We start from the raw sequence: 20461 nt of genomic DNA, 5'->3' as shown, positions 1-20461 counted from the left end.
GTGGATGGAAGCCGGCTTTTCGCGCACCAGCACCGTAAACCGCTTTCCACTTGGCCTACATTATACGAGAGAGTGAGAGAAGCTAGGGACGTGGAGGTCAGCTATGCCGCGCTCCACAGTTCCAACGACCGACACGGCGGTAAGAAGGAACTGAGGAGCGGGCGGGCCGGCAGGGGTATATATCACCCGCCATGGCGGCGCCACTCTAGGGGGCGGCCTGCCGGCCCGCTGGAGTTGCTAGGGTAAAAGTTCTACGACGAACGTGCACGCGCGGCGCGTACACCTACTGGAATGGATATGAGCAAGCACTCGAAGAAGAACAAGAATTTTCTTTTACTTATTTAGGCTATTGGTCCTCTTATCAGAAAAACTTCAGAGGCCTTTATCTCTGCTCAAGGGGTTCTCTCCTTTTCCCATTAATGTGGCAGGAATAGGCTGAATTTGAAGCACAATTCCATTTTTAAAAGTCAAGAAACTGACCAGTAAGTACATTCTGTCCTGTTTATACTGATACTTCCACATCAGGTTTACTTATTTTACAAATAAGGTTTTCTTAAACCAGAAAGACAATAAATTCATAGTTAAAGAATGTACTGTACTCAGTTTTAATTTATCACTTTTAAAAATATTTAAACAGCATGATTTTAAGGATGGACTGCCACACAACATTGTCTCTTAACTTTTGTTGTCATCCCTTTAATGCTGTTTAAATATACTCTTAGACCATAATTATGTTTTCAAATTATTATGCATCTGCAAGATCCTTTGTTTTATTCCATTCATACTTTTATTCTTAGACCTTTTAGATGTTGTTGTATAATTTGGGTAATTTTTTTTCCCCCCTTAATTTGAAGGGACATCAAAAGCAAGAATGTGCTATTGAAAAACAACCTTACAGCTTGTATTGCTGATTTTGGTCTAGCTTTAAAGTTTGAGGCTGGAAAGTCTGCAGGTGACACACATGGACAGGTAATTGATTTACATAAAAATTAAATACTAACAATGCTTATATTTAAGTTTGTAGCTTGGAAGGTGTTTATTTACAAGGTGGTCACACACTTGGCTGCATCTGTAGGCTGAGCTTATTGCACAAATGAGCTCTTTGCATCTCTCCAACACCTTCCCCACTTTGTGTGCCACCCACCCATCCCCCTCTAAGTCTGGAATACCTTGCAACTCCCCCAATATCCTCCCATCCAGGTATGTGTGTCCTCCATTCCAGGGTCCCCCATTCTGTCTGCCATGCTGGAGGCTTTATCTGTCCCCCATACTTGCACCCCATGTCAAGATCCCTCATTCTTCTTCCTGTGCTGAGGGGCTGAGCACTTCCTTCTGGAAGACATTAATGGTGCCATCAACCGCAGACAATTAGAAGTCCTTAAGCTATGGTTTTGCTAAACAGATGGCAGAGGCTTCATATGTGTGCCTCCTTTTGATTTTTCTAGTTTCCCCTACAATTAGTAGGATTCTAGCTACTGATGCATAGAATGTTAACCAAAATTTTGAAATGAATCAGATACAGTGTTCAAAAGGTATTATGTTACAGGCACAGAAATGGCCTTATGTTGTGTTTAAGGCCTTCACAATCTCAGCCAATTAAAATTCACGACAAAAGTATTGTGGAAAGGACTTAAATTGTGAATGGTGCCTTGTCTTGGCCCTTTGTACTAAATGTATTTTAACCAGAAGAAATGTAGCTTTCTTCTAGGTCTAATTCAGTAAATTACTTGATATGATGTTTCAATTTCATAGTTGATCATGGCCAACTAATAGAATTCTATCTGAAGATCTTCTTTTCTTCAGTGTCAACTTCCTTGGAGGATTTACTTACAGGAATCTGTGTGTGACACCTTGAATATTAATAGCGGAGGAAATGATGGTCTTCCAGCAACCAGGAAGAAAATAAGATACAGGGAAGGGGAGGAAAAGACCAGGTCTGCTGAAGGAAAATTAATGTTAAATTATATATAAATATACATGCAGACTTTTATGCATTCTGGAAATCCACTGTGGGGGCCCAAACTGTCAAGGTATTGAGCGTCCTTAACTTCTCAACTCTAAGGGAGTTGAGGGCATGCAGCATCTTGCTGGATTGAGTCCAAAGTAAAGGCAGTGACTACAACTTTTTGTTTGGTTTGGTTTGGGATTTTTTGTTTAAATGGGGGGTAGGGGGAGAGAATTGTACAGTAAGGTCAATCTGTCTTTTTGCTTATCTTGAAATAAACAATTTAGTGCAGTAACACTTTATGCTTGAATATCTTTAAAAGGTTGGTACACGAAGGTATATGGCTCCAGAAGTATTAGAAGGTGCGATAAACTTCCAAAGGGATGCATTTCTGCGAATAGATATGTATGCCATGGGATTAGTCCTGTGGGAACTGGCATCCCGATGTACTGCATCAGATGGTAAGCAAAATGTTTAATTTATAAAAATACATAGTTGATACCGCAGTATTTAAAACTTTGAATCAGCTTGGGGGCTAGGGGGAAGCGGGAGTTGTGTGTATGTCTTTCGTTGTCTTTTTTATTTTTTTTTTTGTTCTTTTTAAGCTCTGAATTTCCCAGGCTTAAAATGGTTGCTTTTGTAGGATACATGCAACATCCCTGTAATATGTATTACCCTAAATTACTTATATGTATCTCAGTCTTAATAAATCCTTTTAACATATCTTTTGTCTGAATTTCTTTTTTTAAAGAATACATGAATCCTAAACAATAAATTCAAAGAGAATCTCCCATGTGATATTTCTAATAAATCACAGTACTCTCCGGCTATTTTATGCCCCTTCGCAGGGGCATAAAGCAGCGAGATCATGCTGGCTAGTTAAACGGCGGTTTACAGCTGTTTTATATTGCCAGACTAGCACAAAGCAGCTGCTGAACGCCGCAGTTTTCCCCTCACTCCTGTTCTGTATCTTTCCTTGTGCACACACGTTCCCTCTCTCTCTTGTCTTCTCCACAGTCCATTGTGCATAAATTCTAACTTTTTCCCTCCTGCACTCTTCTGTTCCTTTGTGCTGGCTCTTGCCCTCTTGCACCATTTTGTCCTCTGACTAGGTAAGGGGCGACAAGTGGTTTTTGTAATGAAAAATATTTAGGATTCAATTTAACCTTTTTTTTGTTTTTTCCATAATGGAAAGCTTGTCCTTCCAGTGTACGCTGGTGCATGAAATTTTCTTCAGAGAAACTTATGAAGAATTGCCCTTTCCAAATGGCCACTGCCTGTTTTATTGAAAATAGGAATGAAGCCAAGCTCCTTGCAAGGAAGATGGTATTCCCTTAATGCTGTCAGGAGTCAGAGGGGTACATTGAGGAGCAGATGAATGGCAGTAAGAGACAGCAGCTATTTTTGAAGAGGGCAGTTCTTCTTGTAACTCCTTGAAAATTATCCTTCAGCTTAACCTGAAGCAGGAACTTCCAATTATGAAAAACACCAAAAAGTATCCATTTAATCTATTTTTTTTCCAAATGTATCTTATCCAGAAGATTTCAGCAAGTTTTAATTATATGGGAAGTTTGAAGAGTCAGTGTTCTTCTATTAAGATATTAGGGGAACAAAATAAAGGTCTGACATATGGTGTCAAATTCCTTAATCTATTTTTAAAATTAATTTAAATTCATAAACCAATGTACTTCTGAATTCTCACAAAAATCATTGTTTACTCAGTAAGTGATGTAACTTTGGAGAGGAAAGGGTGTAATTTTCATATGTAGCAGAGAATTCCTGCTCTTACATGCAAAATTTCTCAGCCTTTATTATGGAGTCATAAATGGTGCTTCCTTAATTTAAGTTAGATGAATAGACAGTGGTTAGGAGGAATTCTATCTGTCCATCCTTCATATATTGTAAGAACTTTGAGCCAGAGAAACTTTTCTCGTGTGCTGGATGCTTTCCAGACAGACATTTGTTTTATGGTAGTACCCAGTTAATAATAAATAATCTTTTTTCTAAAAAGTCATCAGAAGTGACTTCAATACATACAAGGAACAGATCCTGCACCCTAGGATGGAGCATGCTTAATCACTGCATTGCATGCACAGTTTAATCAAATGTAAGAGTTGAGGGACTGGAGCATTCTCGGTACAGACAATGTTCAGAGAATTTACTAACCAGATTCTAAGTCTCGATTATTTGGATAAATAAGTTTTTTGTTGGGGGGTGTGTGTGTGTGTGTGTTTTAAAAGATGAGCAGAAAGCCATGCTGTCAGGAATATACTATCCTCCCCGCCCTCCCCAAGTCAAATATCAAGACACGGTTCCAAAGGAAAACGTATTTTTTTTCTAATCTTGTTCTCAGAAATGGCTAACCCGTTTTTGCTGAAATTTTCCTCAAAAAATTTAGCCAGAGACAGACACTTGATATAGACAAATTCAGCCTGAATGATATAAATTTGGCAAAGTTATAAGTTGAGTTGTTCAGGCAATTTTTTGACACAATGCTTTGTCAAAGAATGCAGCTTTTTCCAAACCAAAATTTTAAGAGGAAAAAGTGAGTTTCAACAAAATTTTCACCTTGAAGACATTTTGAAAAATAAGTTTCTAAATTCTTAATATCTTCTGATGTTGTTTTCTAAAAAATTCCGGTTTGGGGGTTCAATATAACTTCATTTCAAAATTTAACCTAATCATTATTTTAAGTTTAATCAGAATGGGTTTTATAATATTGTAATCTTTCAAACTTTTTGATGGACTCAGACCAGGATGATAGGGTTTTTGTTGTTGTTTTGCTTTTTGGTTTGTGAAAATTTGTGATTATGATTTTGTCAGTATTTGGAACTGGAAATTTTTTCGACATCTTGAAAATTAGGACCAGAAAACTATTTCCTTTTTAGCAGCATAAGTAAATGGAAACAAGCTCTTAAAATGGGAAGTGTTGGTCAACCCTAACTGTAGGCATTACTACTTGTACTCCGTGTAATACCAAGTTCATTTGTATACTGCAAACTTCTACTGCCACACCTATGTTAGTTAGGTGTGTGTAAAGGTATGATCCCTGACCGACAGTTGTGCTGCCAAAAGTCCCTAGGGTAGACCTAGTTACTCTGATAAGAATACCCTTGTTTCATTGTGGGAGGGGAGAGGATAGACTAGTATAGGCTCCATATAAGCTGCGTCCACACTAGAAACACTTTGCTGGTATAGTGTACCTGCCAAATGCTCATAGTCTACGCTCTGAATTTTGGTGGTGGGCCTACAGAGGTTGCCTTACAACCTGTTTCTGTACCTTTCTTTATTCTGAGCTTTCGTTGTCGCTGTTCTTTTTATCCTGGATATCTTTTTACAATCTAGTTGCCCTTTGCTGTCAGCTTGAAGGGGATAAGTTACTATTAATGTAACTTAATGAGTTGAATGGTAGAGTTTTTTAAGAACATGGCCATCCTCTTGATATGTAGTCTAGCATCCATTGCTTCTCACTTTAGCATCATATGAGTTTTTCATGGCAATAGTGAGTAAATGGCTGTACAGTATTTTGAGATACCTATTAAATTTGTGGTGTACCAATTGTCTGAAAAGCAAAATTTATTTTATTCTTAAATATAGGACCAGTGGATGAGTACATGTTGCCATTTGAAGAGGAAATTGGACAGCATCCATCCCTTGAAGACATGCAGGAAGTTGTAGTGCACAAAAAGAAGAGGCCTGTTTTAAGAGAGTGTTGGCAGAAACATGCTGTAAGTAGTAAAATAACCAAGTTCTGAAAGTATTGTTGTGCTTTAACTGTAAAACTTTCATGAAATTATATTTAATTCTTATCTGTGGACGTTTTTCTTCTGATACAGTATTTTTATATAATTAGTGCTGCTGAAAAATTAATAAACTGTATACTAATGTTTTATAGTACTCTGTTTTTCAATGCAGCGCTCATACCAAAGGATTCCAAAATACTTCATAAAAGTTTTAAACTTCCTTGGTGGGTGAAGTGACTCTTGAATTTTAGTCCTAAGCAGTTGTGTTGTTGTTTCATAAAGATGCGTATTTATCTCCTTCACTCATTACTGAAATGATCTCACCTTTGGAGGGGTAGTTTGGTAGCTGCCTTTAATAACACAGTAACAATCTCAGAAAGGTAGAGAGTCCCTGAAACTTCAAGGATAGTTTAGGTGGGCAGAACGAATTGCTTACATTTGGGTTTGGGCTAGATGTTGAGTGATGCCGCTACTTTAGGAGAAGTGGCATGTCTTCAGAATTCTGAATATTGTGACTTTCTTTTGTCTCCTAAAAGTCAGCACCTCTCACAGCATGCTGCTCCCTAATAGCAGGCTAGCGTATTTTCAGGTCATCATGGAATTAAGCATGCATCCACTGCCTGACTATTAATACCCTGGCTTGTACCCTTTATTTTTCTTGGAGTTATTTCATTCAAATTTTGAACAGGACCAGTAGTTCTTAGAGATTTCATTATATTTTAAGATGGCAAAGTTGCTATATATATTGAGAAAATCAATAATTCTGTCCTCAGGGCAGGATTTAAGTGCTTTGATGTGAATGAAGCATGGACAAACCTCAGTTCTGGCATTTCTTAACTTCTGAGTTCCTGACTTTGCCACTCTTAACATTATTTTAATGTAGCTTTTTGTCATGTAACTTCCTGAGAAAAACGTGATCATTCAGAACCAGATGAACCTCCGCATGGTTCATCAGCAGGGTTGGGACCTTTAAATTCATAGCACATTAGCTAAGAGTAACTGGTAGCAGGACTAGGTTGTTATCCTCCTGTAGTGGCTGGAACACAGAGGGTGAAACAAATGCTTTTGTCAGTGGATGTTGCAGCTATTTGCTAGACAGCATGGAAATGTTGAGATCCAGGTGTCCTGGGGTCTGTTTCAGATTCTGGAGAAGAGATTGTTGATTACAAGACTTTTTTCCACCCAGTCATCTTTCTACACTTGTGCCTCCTTCTGGCCTGTATCGTACCCTTCTCACCCCTCTGCATTCCATTCAGGTTGGTTACTTCTCCATGCTGCACCAGCACAAGGAGCATTGAGAGCATGGGAAAAACAGTCTCTTTGCACTATTTTGGTGTCACAGCAGCTCTCAGGATGGAGGAATTGGAATAAAAGTTCTGCTTAATCACTCTGAGGATGGTTCATGTTCTACCCATTTGATGTATAGGAGCTGTGAGGGGATGGAACATACTCAGTGTAGACAATCTTCGTTAAAGGCTTTCAGTTAAATTCACGAAACTTCTAGTGAATGTGTGTGACCCACCCTTGCCCAATTTAAGTACCTGCTTCAAAACATAGAACCTCTCAGATGTAAGATTTTTTCAACATGGACAAATCAACATATTTTGCTTATCTTCATTCTGAATCAATTGAGCTGATTTAGCTGAAACTTCCCCCCCCCCCCCAAATCTGAGGCAGACAATTGGCATCAAAAATTTCAGCTTGAGTGGTTTAACTGAAAACAAGGCCTTATAATGAAGGTATAAGACAACTCAGTTACCAACTCCACTTGTATATTACTTTTTTCTTTTAGGGAATGGCAATGCTCTGTGAAACAATAGAAGAATGTTGGGATCATGATGCAGAAGCCAGGTTATCAGCTGGTTGCGTAGAAGAACGGATTATTCAGATGCAAAGACTGACTAACATTATAACAACAGAGGACATTGTGACAGTGGTCACAATGGTGACAAATGTTGACTTTCCTCCCAAAGAATCCAGTCTATGATAGTTGCACTGGTTATGCATTCTGACCAACAGGACTCTGAACTGGAGCTGCTAAGCTGATGAGACTGTTGACGGTTGTTACTTTCTGTGTGAAATGAGGAATGGTAAGTTTTTTGGGAATGTCAATAAGGAGACTTTTTTTTCCAAACATGAATACATGAGATTTTACTGCATTCCCGTCCTGAAGGACATTGACCTGAGAAGTGGCAAAATATTGTTAAGGAACTTAAATAAATGAAGAATATGGACCTATCCGGGCTAATCAAGTGTTTTAAAAACTGACATCAGATTTCTTAATATCTGTCAGAAGAGACTAATTCTTTAAATGAACTACTGCTATTTTTTTTAAATCAAACATTTCATTTCAGATTTAAAAAAAGGGTAACTTGTTTTTATTGCATTTGCTGTTGTGTTTATATAAATGACTATTGTAATGGCAATATGACACAGCTTGTGAATGTTTAGTGTGCTGCTGTTATATGTACATAAACAAAAGTAATCAAGTGGGATATAGCAAAGAGGCTTCCAAGCATTACTTTAACCTCCCTCAACAAGGTATACCTCAGTTCCACGTCTGCTAAATTATGAGATTGACAACACTAACAATTTGAATAATAAATTGATCCATGTTTTGTAAATGCTGTATTACAAATTCACTGTTATTTAAAAAAGGGTAAGCTATGCTTCATGCCAAGAGTAAATGGCCATTCCTAAAGCAGTGTTTTTAGCCCTTTCTTGTGCTAGCTTGTGTATAAAAAGTGCTGGGTTTGAAACAAAAACTTTCTTCCTGTTTTAGTTTAAAGCTTTTATCTCACATTCAGTTCCCAAAATATTGCATACATTTTATTTTTACTAAATACTATTTCGGTTTGCTGTGTCTGAGGAATATTTGAGCATGACTTTTTTTCTTTTAATTTTATGTGAGCTATGACACTGGAAAGCTCTTAATTCTTCTTTCTAAAGAAGGCTTTTTCCTATTTATGTAAAAAGTTCTGCATAGAGTACTTTGTTTCACTAACAGTATGCAGTGTGTTCTGTATCACTGTTTCAGGATCACCTCAGGAAGCTTAATTACCCGAACTCCTCACTCTTTCTGCTTTGAGATTTGCAGCTTCTCAACACTTAAGCTTGCTGCCATCTTGTCAGAGTGATATTTGATGTCTGTGATGCATAGGTTCATCCTGGAGTCATGTTAAAAATAATAGCCACAGACTTCCGATGTAACTGCTAAAAATATTCAGGGATAACTTCAGTTGTTATGCTATAATTTCAAATATGCAATGACTATTTAGAGGTAACGAATACCAACATAGGTAGCACAGTCTAGCAAAAAAAAAAAAAAAAAAAAAAATTGCTTTCACAACTGACTCCAACATTATTTTAGGGTTTAGGAGATCATGCCTTATTACTATGTAACGTAACGTAAAAAACCTGAATTGACTGTAGGTGCCAAAGTGCTTTTCAAAATCAATATTACACTAGTTATTTGATCCTTTACATTGATACAGATCAAAGTAAAAAAACAAACTTTTTAAAGTACTCAAGTACCGAACCAACAATAGCCAGTATTATGCTATGTATTTTGTCAGGTCATTTTTTTTAAATCATGCATTAGATTTTTAAGGAAGTTTTTAATGTCACAATCAGGAGCTCACTGTGAATGTTATCTTTAAACAGTTATTTGTAGAAACCACAGAATACACTCAATTTTACATATAATACGCACTTAATCTCTGGGAACAATAAAATTATTTATAAACAACACCTAGGTCACCATATTCTAAGCAGGGAGGGGTAAGAAGGGTAATAGCAACGTTGTTCATGCATAACATACCACTCAATACTGTTCTGCTTGCTGTTTTTCGCTCTTATTCCTAGGGTTTCATGATAGCCGTAAGAATCCCTGCTTTAAGGGGTTATTGGTACTAGTAGGGCAACTTGCTCGTTTTGTTTATAAAACTACTCATGCACCCATTTTCTTGATCTGGATGTTCATTTTGCTTCCACCGTCAGTGCAGGGATACATTATCTTAAACGTACATCAAGTGATCATGGCTAAAGAGATATGAACAAAACCAGTTGTTTTTACTGCAAAAACTTGTATTGCTCTCTGAAGTTTAAACCCCAACACTGGCAAAAGTAGGAGGAACAGCATGGATGATGTAATGATCAGTTATTGAAGATTCAATGCAGAAGTCATACTTAGCTACGGACATACGTCAGTATGAGCCTTGCATCCTGCATGCATGATCCTTGAAATTTTGCTGGTATGGGCCCTGGTGGCCATGCTGTTTGGGGGCTCCTTTGGTGTTGCTAGTGCACTTTGTGTTTGCAAGTGATGTAGGTGAATCAAAGCCTGAAATTGAATGATATTTATTTTCATAGAAATTCCCGCAGGTGTGAATATTGTACTAACTGTATTTTCTGATTATTTTTTTCTTTTTTAAACAGCATAGTACAGTATCACACTAAGGATGTTCATGGTAAAAGTGTTTTTATAATTGGTGAAATAACTAAACTTTGAGCTGTTCTTATACATAAGACTTGTGTTTTGCAGGGCATTTTAACTTGTGTGTGTTCCACTTATAGTACAGTAAAATATAGATATGTAAGTTAAAATGCTTGAGCCAGACTCATGAATGAGGATAAAAATGAATAAGAACTAAGCTAGTGAAAATATTCTGGCATTACTTACTAGCAGAAGTAGTGACCGTTGTCCCTCTTTTTACTTGCAGCATGTGTGGTGGTGTATATGTACATGTATGGTCTATTCCAGTGGTTCACCCTGTATTATGGCTTGTGAAGAAAAGTCAGTCCCTTGGCTCACTTCCAACTTGTTGGCTTTGCCTGTCTATTGAAATGATTGCTGTATAACCGCCACAGGACTGATGGATTAGCCAGTGTTTGGCTTTACTGGAAGTCCAAGCCCTGCAATTTTTAGTTTGTGTTAGCTACTAGGACATTTTTATATCACATGATGCATGACTACTCTTTGTACACCTATTACTACATGTACCTTAGCATTTCAGAAGAAACTGTCTCAATTGTTGGCGTGGTGAACTAGCACTGTCATTCATGGCGACATTCTGAAACTATAAATCAGGACAGAAATTTACTACTTTGTATCTATTTGAAATAGCAAAATTCATGTAGCTTTTAAAGAGTCTTGAAATTCCAGCTAAAATGTAAGCGGAAACAGGAGCGTGTATTTCTTGTTCATACTAGGTTTCAACAGCATTGCTGATTATAGTTTAACAAGTGGGATTACCAGTTGGACTGATCTTTTTCCAGTTTCTCTTAACTTCTAATGCATTTATTTTTATTAGGAACATCTGGTACAAAGTGCAAAAAGCTATATGCAGGTTTATGGGCAAAATGATACAAGTAGCATCCTTGATGGAACATCATTTACCTCAGAGATTCAACCAGCAGTACTTTTTTTTTTTTTTTTAAAGCAGTCTCAGTTCATATATTATTTGTTACCTCTCAAGATATTGGTAAGCAATTATTTTAGCTTTACTCTCTGTATCTGTCTGTTTGGGGCACAGGCTGTTGTACTACTGTCAGATTATACTTGCTATTTTTCTGCAAGTATCAAAAACAAAAACCCCAGCCCAGGATAAAAGTGATTGTTAAATATTGTACAAATAAAAATGTATGCTCTTTCTGCCCCTACCCCAAAAGTTAAATAAAAAAAAAGTGACTACTGTATGACTTGCATATGCCTTTTTTCAACTTTTCATATCTTCTCTAGCAAAAAATAAATCTAGGTAATATTTTGTGTTGAGGAAGGAAAACCTCTTCTCCCCCACTTCCCCTTTTTTTTTGCAACATTTACAGCATTACAGGGGAGAAGTGGAGCAGAGACAGACCCTTCTCTAGCATTTCTGACATAAAAGGGGATCATTCCCCTGCATTAGTTAGGAAGGTCAAGGGAGAATTGTGAAGTGATTTCTATCAAGATATTTGTTAACCAGACTGCTGCAGAAGACTGCTAGGCATTTTTTTCCCCATGAGTAAGAGCTGAGTTTCAGAACTTAATCCAAATGTTGTATACAAGTGAAGAGCACAAGTGCTAGCATGCTAGGTCACCAGAAAGTAGGTAATACCTTTTACTACAGTTGGTTTTAATATTCTTTGATATCCCCTTCTATCCACAAATTTGGGTTTTACTGCCCCTCCCTAGCTAGGCAGCAACAACAATAAAATAGCACCAAAGAAGTGTTCGTTTGCTTGATCCCTGTGGATTTGTTTGGAGAGACAAATTCTGGTATGGCAACTCCTGCGTCAGCCTCAACCACAGAAAAACTGCTAGAAAAGGTAAGTGTCTTATGTACCACTAGTCCAGGGTTTGGCAACCTTTGAGAAGTGGTGTGCGGAGTCTTCATTTATTCACTCTAATTTAAGGTTCCGCGTGTCAGTAATACATTAATGTTTTTAGAAAGTCTCTTTCTATAAGTCTGTAATATATAACTAACGTTATACGTAAAGCAAATAAGGTTTTTAAAATGTTTAAGCAGCTTAATTTAAAATTAAATTAAAATGCAGAGCCCCCCAGACCAGTGGCCAGGACCTGAGCAGCTCAGTGCCACTGAAAATCAGCTCATATGCTGCATTTGGCACACATGGCATAGGTTGCCTACCCCTGCACTAGTCTATTGTTTATCACCATTTCCCTTTTCTGGCAACTTCACATGAAGGCCAAGTGCACCAGCTCTTTTGCTTTTATCAGATTATTCCTACTCCTACTGGGTAGAAAACTGCAGAGCTGGTAACTTGTAGAGTGATGGTGTACTTACAGCCAGTGGTGGAGCAGTCCTGTGACTATGATACTGGAAAGAGTTGTATCTTCCTTTCTGAAAGTACTATCCCCTGTAACTTCCATAGCTATTCTTTAGAAAGGTATTCAGCCTATAGAGAAATTGAAGCTCATTATAAGGGAATAACCACTCCTTACTTAGAATGGATAACTGTTGTTCAAACTGAAAATTTCTAACTGAAGTTAGATCATTCTGGTAGTTACTGGAGTATTCTTGCCATCTATAAACCAAGTAAACTGTCTCTAAGTCTCCAGCCTCCTAATTATAGGTTTAAAGAGTATGGCTGTTTAGTAACTTGAGTTGGGATAGGAGTCAAAGGTATTATGTAAATTGTGTGCATGGTTGCAGGCTTGTTGTAATTAGAGCCAAACGGAACACTTAAATGTCAGCTTGTGTCTGAAAATGCCAAATGTGAGATCAAATCAAGCCCCAAATCTCATTGATTTTGCACGTAATCTTAAATCTAGCACTGAATGTCTTCTTCCTCCCTTTCCCTCCCTCCCAACGCTTGGGGCTTTTTGAGGTGAATTCCAGCAATAGACCAGTGGGAACTGTTTATACCCAAATGGATAAGAGATTCAAAAGGTAAAGATTCTTTGACTTTTTTCCTTTGTAAAGTGCAGGCTACCTTCATCTAAGGCTTCCATGCTTCTCAGCTCTGATTCCTTCTTACACTTGATTCCCAGTTGAAAATTTCCAAAGCTGAACATATTGAAATGACATAAGTGTGAAGGGATTTCATGGGTCTCTGCAAGATCCAGGCCCTTCCACTGTAGCAGCACTGCAACTTTTCAAGTGTTGCTATTGTACACACACTAGAGTTTGGGGGCTTTTTTTTCAATAAAACCTAATCTTTCCTAGCAAGCTTTGTGTGTCAAATACACATCATCCAGTCCCCTTCTTTAAAACATACTGCTTTCTGCATGCTATTTTTAATATGTGGCAAATTTTATTTGTCAAAGGTAGGCTCTAGCATAGCACTGGGGAGCAGAGGCCCTGCAGCCACCTTCCCCCACAGACTGAGCAGTGAAATTGCACCTGACCCTGCCCCAGTGAAAGGGCTGGGTCTGCCCCAGAAACATGGGACCCTAACCCTCTATGCCAGGCATACCAGCAGGTGTAGGGCTATCTCGATTTACAGGGATTTGGCCAGGGGTTCTAGATAGCAGGGGGGAGGGAGGAAAGAAGGATTGAGGTGGCTGTGGCTCAACCAGGGGCTCTGGGTGCCTGTAGATCCTTGAGCTGTATAGAATCTCTACTTTTCTTAAAGTTTGATGGCCCTTAGTAGCAGCTGACATGAGTCCTTTTGCAAGAATTATCACTCTGAGATTTATGCCAGAGTTCATAAACTAACCAGCTATTAGACTGTACAGATATTTTCAAAGTGGAAGGAGTAACAATTCTTCAGATAATGACTTTCCCTTCTAGCTAGAATTAGCAATCACAAGCAATAGCTGTAAGTAAGTCATACACCATGGTCATAATGCAGTGCTGGACAAGGGATATAAGGAATACTATTTCCATTACCATCCTTTCTCTGAGGTGTTTCAATTGAAATGTTGTGGTGTTTTGTAATCCATGGCAGTAGCAAGTGTGTGAGATACAGAATCACCTTTAACAGATTTGTTTGAAAATAGACTTCACCATCCCTGTTTTTTTATATTAAGTAAGAGTATGACTGGGTATGCACTCCTAACATTAATGGGAGCTATTGTGGATTGATACTTGAAAAAACTGACTGTCTGACCAACAAGCAACTTGCTTCTCTAGAAGGTAGAGAGCTGATTTTATCCATCATTTCCATTTTCACTAACAGCCTGGCAACAATGTTTTCTTAAGTTCTAGGTCAAATCACCTTATTTTCTACCTCAGTGGAAAGGAAGACAGTCCTTCCTAGCCTGTGATTCCCTCTGAAAAGTCCTTTTACATCTGAGAAATTCCATCAGTCCAAGTATCACAGTAATAGGATGTACAATCATTCTTACGTTGTTGAGCTGATGATAAAAGGATTTAAATATATTTTAGGGAATATAAACTTCAAATTTTTTTCAACTCAAAATTAGGATTAACAAGTCAAAACTAGTGGGTTTCTTTCCTGTAGTTTACCCAAAAATCCTGCTCAGTGGTAGCCAAACATCTGAACAACAGATTCCTAAAGAAAACTTAAATCTAGCTGAACTATGGCAGTGACTAGGGAAGTGGTTTTTAATTGAAGAGTGTTTTTGTTTGACTGATGTTTGGACTACCTGAACTAATTACCAAGACATTGTAATCATTGTTTGTTTTCAATATCATGGAACACTTCAGGAAAGCACACCATATGTAAAAAAACATGCTCTAAGTTCAAGTAAATGATTCAGTATTCCACTGAAATTATATTGAGTACAACCACTTTATTGTATTTCAACTTAATATGGCTTTATACAGTTCAGTACGTTCACAACCAACTCAATGAGGATGTTGCCCACTGTTTCACATCTGTTGGGCAGTTTGGGTATACCTGCAAAGCATCCATTATCTGATTATTGTCCAAAAGTAGCTTCATTAGTAGGTATTCTCTCTGAGCACGCACAGGCAGTCCTTCTATTGGTTTTATTAACTCTAGTTGTAGCAAGTGTTCAAAAGCCTAAAGAAAAAACCAAACAGTTAAACATTTTCCAGACTACAACCATTCTGAATAGCCCATATATTACAGAAGTAAACAACTATAGACAAATACAGTTGCTTATACTCATTTCAGTTACTCAGTTTTTGCAAGAACCAGGGCATTTAAGTTTTCTGGGCTTGATATAGTAAGTGGGATTTTTCAAAAAGTCTGAGCAAGATACACTAAGGGTATTCTAGAAAGTTCAATTATGTTCCCATTAAATTTTACACACACAACTCACTGGTTGAATGGATTTCATTCAAACTTGACTTTCTTTCCAGATCTCCAACAGATCAATACAAGCTTGAAAAAAGTGGTTGACTAGTTTTGAACATGTCATTTTTGCACTACCTCACCACAGTAAGTAGTACAGTATCTAGCCTTTGGTCAATGTTTGAAGAATCATTTAGTAACTTATAGCTATGAACTTGGTTAAACTGAACAAAAAAATCAATACAAAGCTTATGTAAGATTGAGTAGTGAGCTGACAGTTGCTGGAGCTCACCTGGAAGTGGAGAATTGAAAAGGGTGGTCCATCTTGAACTCTAGGCCATGAATAGTATTTAAATTATAAAATGTAATGAAAAGTTCAAATGTGTATCTGTCAAACTTAAAAAAACCCAAGCCAGACTGATATAATTTACAGTATTAAAGATTAAACTCTAGTATCTGGTTTATTAAAGGCACACAATGTATCATTAAACTTAATACAATACAAATTTTCTTAGAGTTATGCAAAAGATTCTCTAAAAATTAAGAAAGGAGACTCTATGCTTATAAGTTGAACTCTGCATTGCCTAACCTGTTTGATTTCTCAGACTTGAATGGCAACATCTAGATTTATCAGCTGATTGATATAGATTACATGGGCAGTAGAGATGCCATTCAGTCTGGAACAGTTATTTCCCCAAGAGTAGCAACAAATTGATGACTCACTTGTGAAGGTTATCCCACATAAGTAATCTATTCACCACCATGTACAGTCTTGGAGCAGTACAGTCTCAGATCAAACTTAATTATAATGGGGTAATGAATATAAAAATTCAGTCAAGGGCTGCACCCTTATGGAAGAAGAAAAATTTAGTACTAACATATACATCCTTTCTGCCAAGGACTATGGTCCACAGATCTGTTATGAGGGCTCTTCACACTACTTGCACTTTCCCAGGCACAGCCATACTCTGTCACTAACACAAAGGGGTGTGGCCACACTTGAAGGCCAAGTCAGTGACAATTTGAGGAATCAAAAGGAATCAGCACAGTTTTTCCACCATGCTGCATTTTTGTGAAGGTGAGCAGGGGACCAGAAACTGAAGATGAAAGGCTAGAGTCTCATACAACTCAAAAGAAAGGCCAGGGAAAATGATGGCAGCATGACTCATTCAGGGACTGAAGTGAGCAGCAGCTTTTCAGGTGTTTTCTTTCTTGTTCTGGTAGCAGAGAGGCCTGGATCTGCTAGAACAGACAAACTGGCAGGGTCTTCAGAGGCTGCCACACCCTTTTCTGCTAGTGACTGATAGGTCTAGTTTTATGTCCAAAAGATGCTGGTATGATGAAGACTCACTGACAGTCCCGTACACCTTAGTTCAAGACAGAAAACGGAGTTTCAGCTCTCTACTCATATTAAGCTAGTTTGAGCCCTCTTGGTTTGAGAGAAATTGGAACTTAAAACCTGTTACTGATTCAGGATGAAATACTAACCATCCTGCAACAGAGTAATTGGGGGCAGCAAAAAACCCCTACATGCCACAACAGGCAACTCTTTAGAAGTCTGCCAGGAACCAAAATATTGTTACTAAATGTTTCAATTAATACAGAACCTTTTATTCAATTATTTCCACTCATTAAAAGAAATGATTGTCTAAATTCAATCAATACCAAACTTATTCCTTGATAAATGGCAACAGGTGCTTGTTTTCAGCTGTTAAACTCCTTAAAAATAAAGTCCATTTTGGTAAGGTATGTAATGCGTCTGTTTCAGTAAGTCAGATATTAGCACCCCCAAAATTTTGCCATTATATTTAACCATGGATAGTGAGATACAACACCCATACAGCAGATGGCAGTACAAGAACCACACAAGCCTGTGTTTCTATAATGAAAAGATCAGAAAGGTCTCATATAATGAATGTCAGGGTTGGAAGGGACCTCAGGAGGTTATCTAGTCCAACCCCCTGCTCAAAGGGGGACCAATCCCCAAACAGATTTTTGCCCCAGAATCTGTAAATGACCCCCTCAAGAACTGAACTCTTAACCATGGCTTTAGCAGGTCAATGCTCAAACCACTGAGCTATCCTATCACTTCACATAGCAAGATCCCTTACATCTTTAGCTATAGAACAGATAAACGTTTTTAAAAATAGTTCCTAGCAAAACTACCTCAAGTACAGATCAGTATTTAGGTATGCAAGGAAACAAACTAAGGGTTTACCTTCATAACAACAGGTTTCTCAAAGTTGTACACTGAATGTGCTTTCCGTTGTATGAACTTCTGAAATTCTGTACCAAGGAAAACATTACTTGAGTAACAGTAAAGTGATATTTATAGATTTTAAAAGTTTGATACTTTCATCTCACCATTATAAACCATTTGAAAATTAAATGGTTCTCCTTCATACACATCATTTAAATGTTTCATAGCTATAATTAGGCAGATTTCCAGCACAGACAAACCTATATGGAGAAAAGGAATATATTTAGAACTATCTTTCACATGTGCGCATGGTTCTAGGCACATTAAAAATACAAGCATATTTACAATATAGTATTACTTTGATATTAATAGCACATCAACAATTCAAAATTGTTATATAACTAAGGCTTGAACAAAAGCTGTGCAAGCTGACTAGATTAAACTTCCTGCTTTTGTTAAATGTGAATAGAATAGGTCTTCGAAAATAAACTGACTCACCTTTTTTGATATTTCAAGTCTGACTGGGTTGCTTCAAGTTTTGTTTTGATTCTGATTACTTGATATAGTCAGCTTTATACAAGTTGGGGGGGGGGGAGGAGACAGAAAAGAAACCTCTCTCCTCACTTTTGCCCAGTAAAACTAAGGGTAGGTCTACACAGCTGAGATTAAAGCACTGCCCTGGCACTGCTTTAACATGGCTGTGTAGTTGCAGCTCCAGCACTGTAATAAAACCACCTCCACGAGGGGTATAGCAGCTACCAGTGCTATCTACACTGCCACTTTACAGTGCTGAAACTTGCACTGCTCAGGCCGGTGTTTTTTCACAACCCTGAGCAAAGAAAGTTTCAGCACAGACAAGGCCTCAGACTTGTATGCTATCAAATGGAGAATGTAGTGCTACAGAAGTTAAATTTCAATCCTTGTGAAAGGCAGACAAATGAGCTTGCCCTGGATGCCTGTTGTACTGCTTTAATAGCTCAGGAAGTTTAGGAAAAGCTTTAAGATACCAAACAAGAGGCCTTCGATCTTAAAGCCCATGGGAAGAGAAATATTGCAACTTAAGAAATTGTGTCTAATGGTCAAGTTAATCATTCCTTTGATAAATATATCACTGCCTCCCAATTCTATTAATAAATCACTAGACAATTACTACACTGACATTTACCTTGGTGTATATAGTATAGTCGTGACCACAGCAGTCCCAGCATATTACAGAGAGACAACATGGGTGAGAACGTCTTTTATTGGACCAATGTCTGTTAGTGAGACAAGCTTTCAAGCTTCATGGAGCTAAAGAAAAGCACTTTGTGGCTCAAAACCTCCTGACCACCACAGTGGTCCAATAAAACATTACCTTACTCACTTTGTCTCTCTACCTTTACCTTAGTAATAATTTTACCATTGGGACATTTCTCAACCTACTATTTGTACATTTTCTGGGCTACTTCAGTTCAGCTCAGCTCCTTAGAAACAAGGTAACTTCTGACTGCTATTTGATATTTGCAGTTCACCATCTTATAAACAGGTATCTGTATTAAGATAGTAGTATCTCTCATGGAAGTCTCAGAAGGGAAGCCAAGGCCAAGAATTCATGTTGGGTTTATATAAACATGTATCTTTCCTTGTCAGAGACCAGTAAATAGACAAGCATATTAAAAAACAAACTTCTCACCCATAAACCAAATAGAAATGAACCTTACAGTGTGCTCCCTGAAAGTTTAAAAAAAAAACACAAAAATACACAAAACCCAGAGTGTCAGGCTACTAGGGACAACTGAATGCTAGAGCTATGGCCAAGGTATTTTTAGCTTAAGTATTCTCAACTTAGGTAAAAGCACAGAGAAAGTCAATCTTTTGGATATCCAGGTCCTAAAGTTTGTGTGTTTTAGAGCAATAATCAATGCCTTCAATTGTGCTTCTGGAACTGCACTGCCTGGTTTCTGATACATCTGTAATATGCACTATTTATGAAACCCAGGGAAATATAAGAGCACCTGCCTTCTGCTGTGGCTGAAGTTTTGAGTAGTCCTTAGGTATATCTGCAAGAGCAGCTCACTGCAGTAATCCAGTGGAGGTGTCCAAGGTATAGATTTTTACAGTGCCCACAACAGAGAAGCACTTTGGATCCTCAACTGTTCCTGTATGTTCAGTATCTCAGACAGACTTAGGTCACCAACTCCGGTAGCAAAAGTTCAGCACATACTATGTTGCTGCCCTGTCCCTCCCAGCCCAAGGGACAAGCATCAACTCTCTGTTCAAGTTAATTCCTTAGTGCAGCACTAGCAGCTGTTTTATTTAAAGGAAGCCTCAACCAGCTCATTCATTTAAACCCATTTTGTTTAAACATTGGAAGAGTATAGAGTAGACTAAAGAAAGGGAGAGAACTTCCTATTGTCAACATACTAATGGTACTACATCTCAAGCCATCACTCTTCCCTACTGGTCTGACAATGAGTGATACAACAGAATTGCAACTTGTGTCTTAGGAAACTGCTCCTCTGCCTCAAGGGCTATCACCTAATACTAACCTGGCTCCTTTTACAGAGAACATTACTTTTTGCTCCAGCCATGAGGGAAGGCAGATGATCAAGGCAAGGAGCCTTCTGTTGTCCGTTTTTTTCCCCCCCTGTAGATAGGGCATGGGAGACAGAAGTACCCTAACTACAGCACCTTTGACAAGTCCTACATTCTCAATTAAAATAAAAAAGTAAACATTCACTCATATCCAAAGACCAGGAGTAAAAGATCTGGTATGAAAGCATAGAGTACTTACTATATCAACCAACACAGACTAGAGAACCAAAGACACTTCATTGTTTCAAATAGTAAGGAACAGGATGTAATGGGAAAGTAGTGGGGGGGGGGGAGCCTACCCAGAGGCAGAGATGTTCCCTTTAGTTCAGCCCT

The 20461-nt window shown here is 38.1% G+C and overlaps 2 protein-coding genes across 8 annotated transcripts in view; one reads left to right on the top strand and one right to left on the bottom strand.

Moving 5' to 3' along the window:
• The window catches only part of ACVR2A (activin A receptor type 2A), a 115959-nt gene extending 104574 nt beyond the window's left edge, over window positions 1-11385 (top strand). For both annotated transcript variants that reach the window (XM_032791753.2, XM_032791751.2), the window contains 4 exons: window positions 855-969; window positions 2268-2406; window positions 5543-5673; window positions 7481-11385. In XM_032791753.2, the coding sequence (XP_032647644.1) occupies window positions 855-969; window positions 2268-2406; window positions 5543-5673; window positions 7481-7675 (580 nt within the window). In that variant the 3' untranslated portion in view covers window positions 7676-11385. The remainder of the gene's footprint in view (window positions 1-854; window positions 970-2267; window positions 2407-5542; window positions 5674-7480) is intronic.
• Window positions 11386-14867: 3482 nt separating this feature from the next.
• ORC4 (origin recognition complex subunit 4) overlaps window positions 14868-20461 on the bottom strand; it is a 59590-nt gene continuing 53996 nt past the window's right edge. For 4 of the 6 annotated variants that reach the window (XM_032791754.2, XM_032791755.2, XM_032791758.2 and 1 more), the window contains 3 exons: window positions 17719-17814; window positions 17573-17640; window positions 14868-15120 (listed from right to left, as the gene is read on the bottom strand). In XM_032791754.2, the coding sequence (XP_032647645.1) occupies window positions 14932-15120; window positions 17573-17640; window positions 17719-17814 (353 nt within the window). In that variant the 3' untranslated portion in view covers window positions 14868-14931. Of the gene's footprint in view, window positions 15121-15646; window positions 15687-17572; window positions 17641-17718; window positions 17815-20461 lie in introns of all 6 variants that reach the window. The other 2 variants (XM_032791756.2, XM_032791759.2) reach the window with 2 other exon arrangements.

The sequence above is a fragment of the Chelonoidis abingdonii genome, chromosome 10, assembly GCF_003597395.2.
Source record: "Chelonoidis abingdonii isolate Lonesome George chromosome 10, CheloAbing_2.0, whole genome shotgun sequence".
In the NCBI taxonomy this organism is placed as follows: Eukaryota; Metazoa; Chordata; order Testudines; family Testudinidae; genus Chelonoidis; species Chelonoidis abingdonii.
Note: the sequence above shows the minus strand (reverse complement) of the source record. Positions and strands in the feature narration are given on the sequence as shown.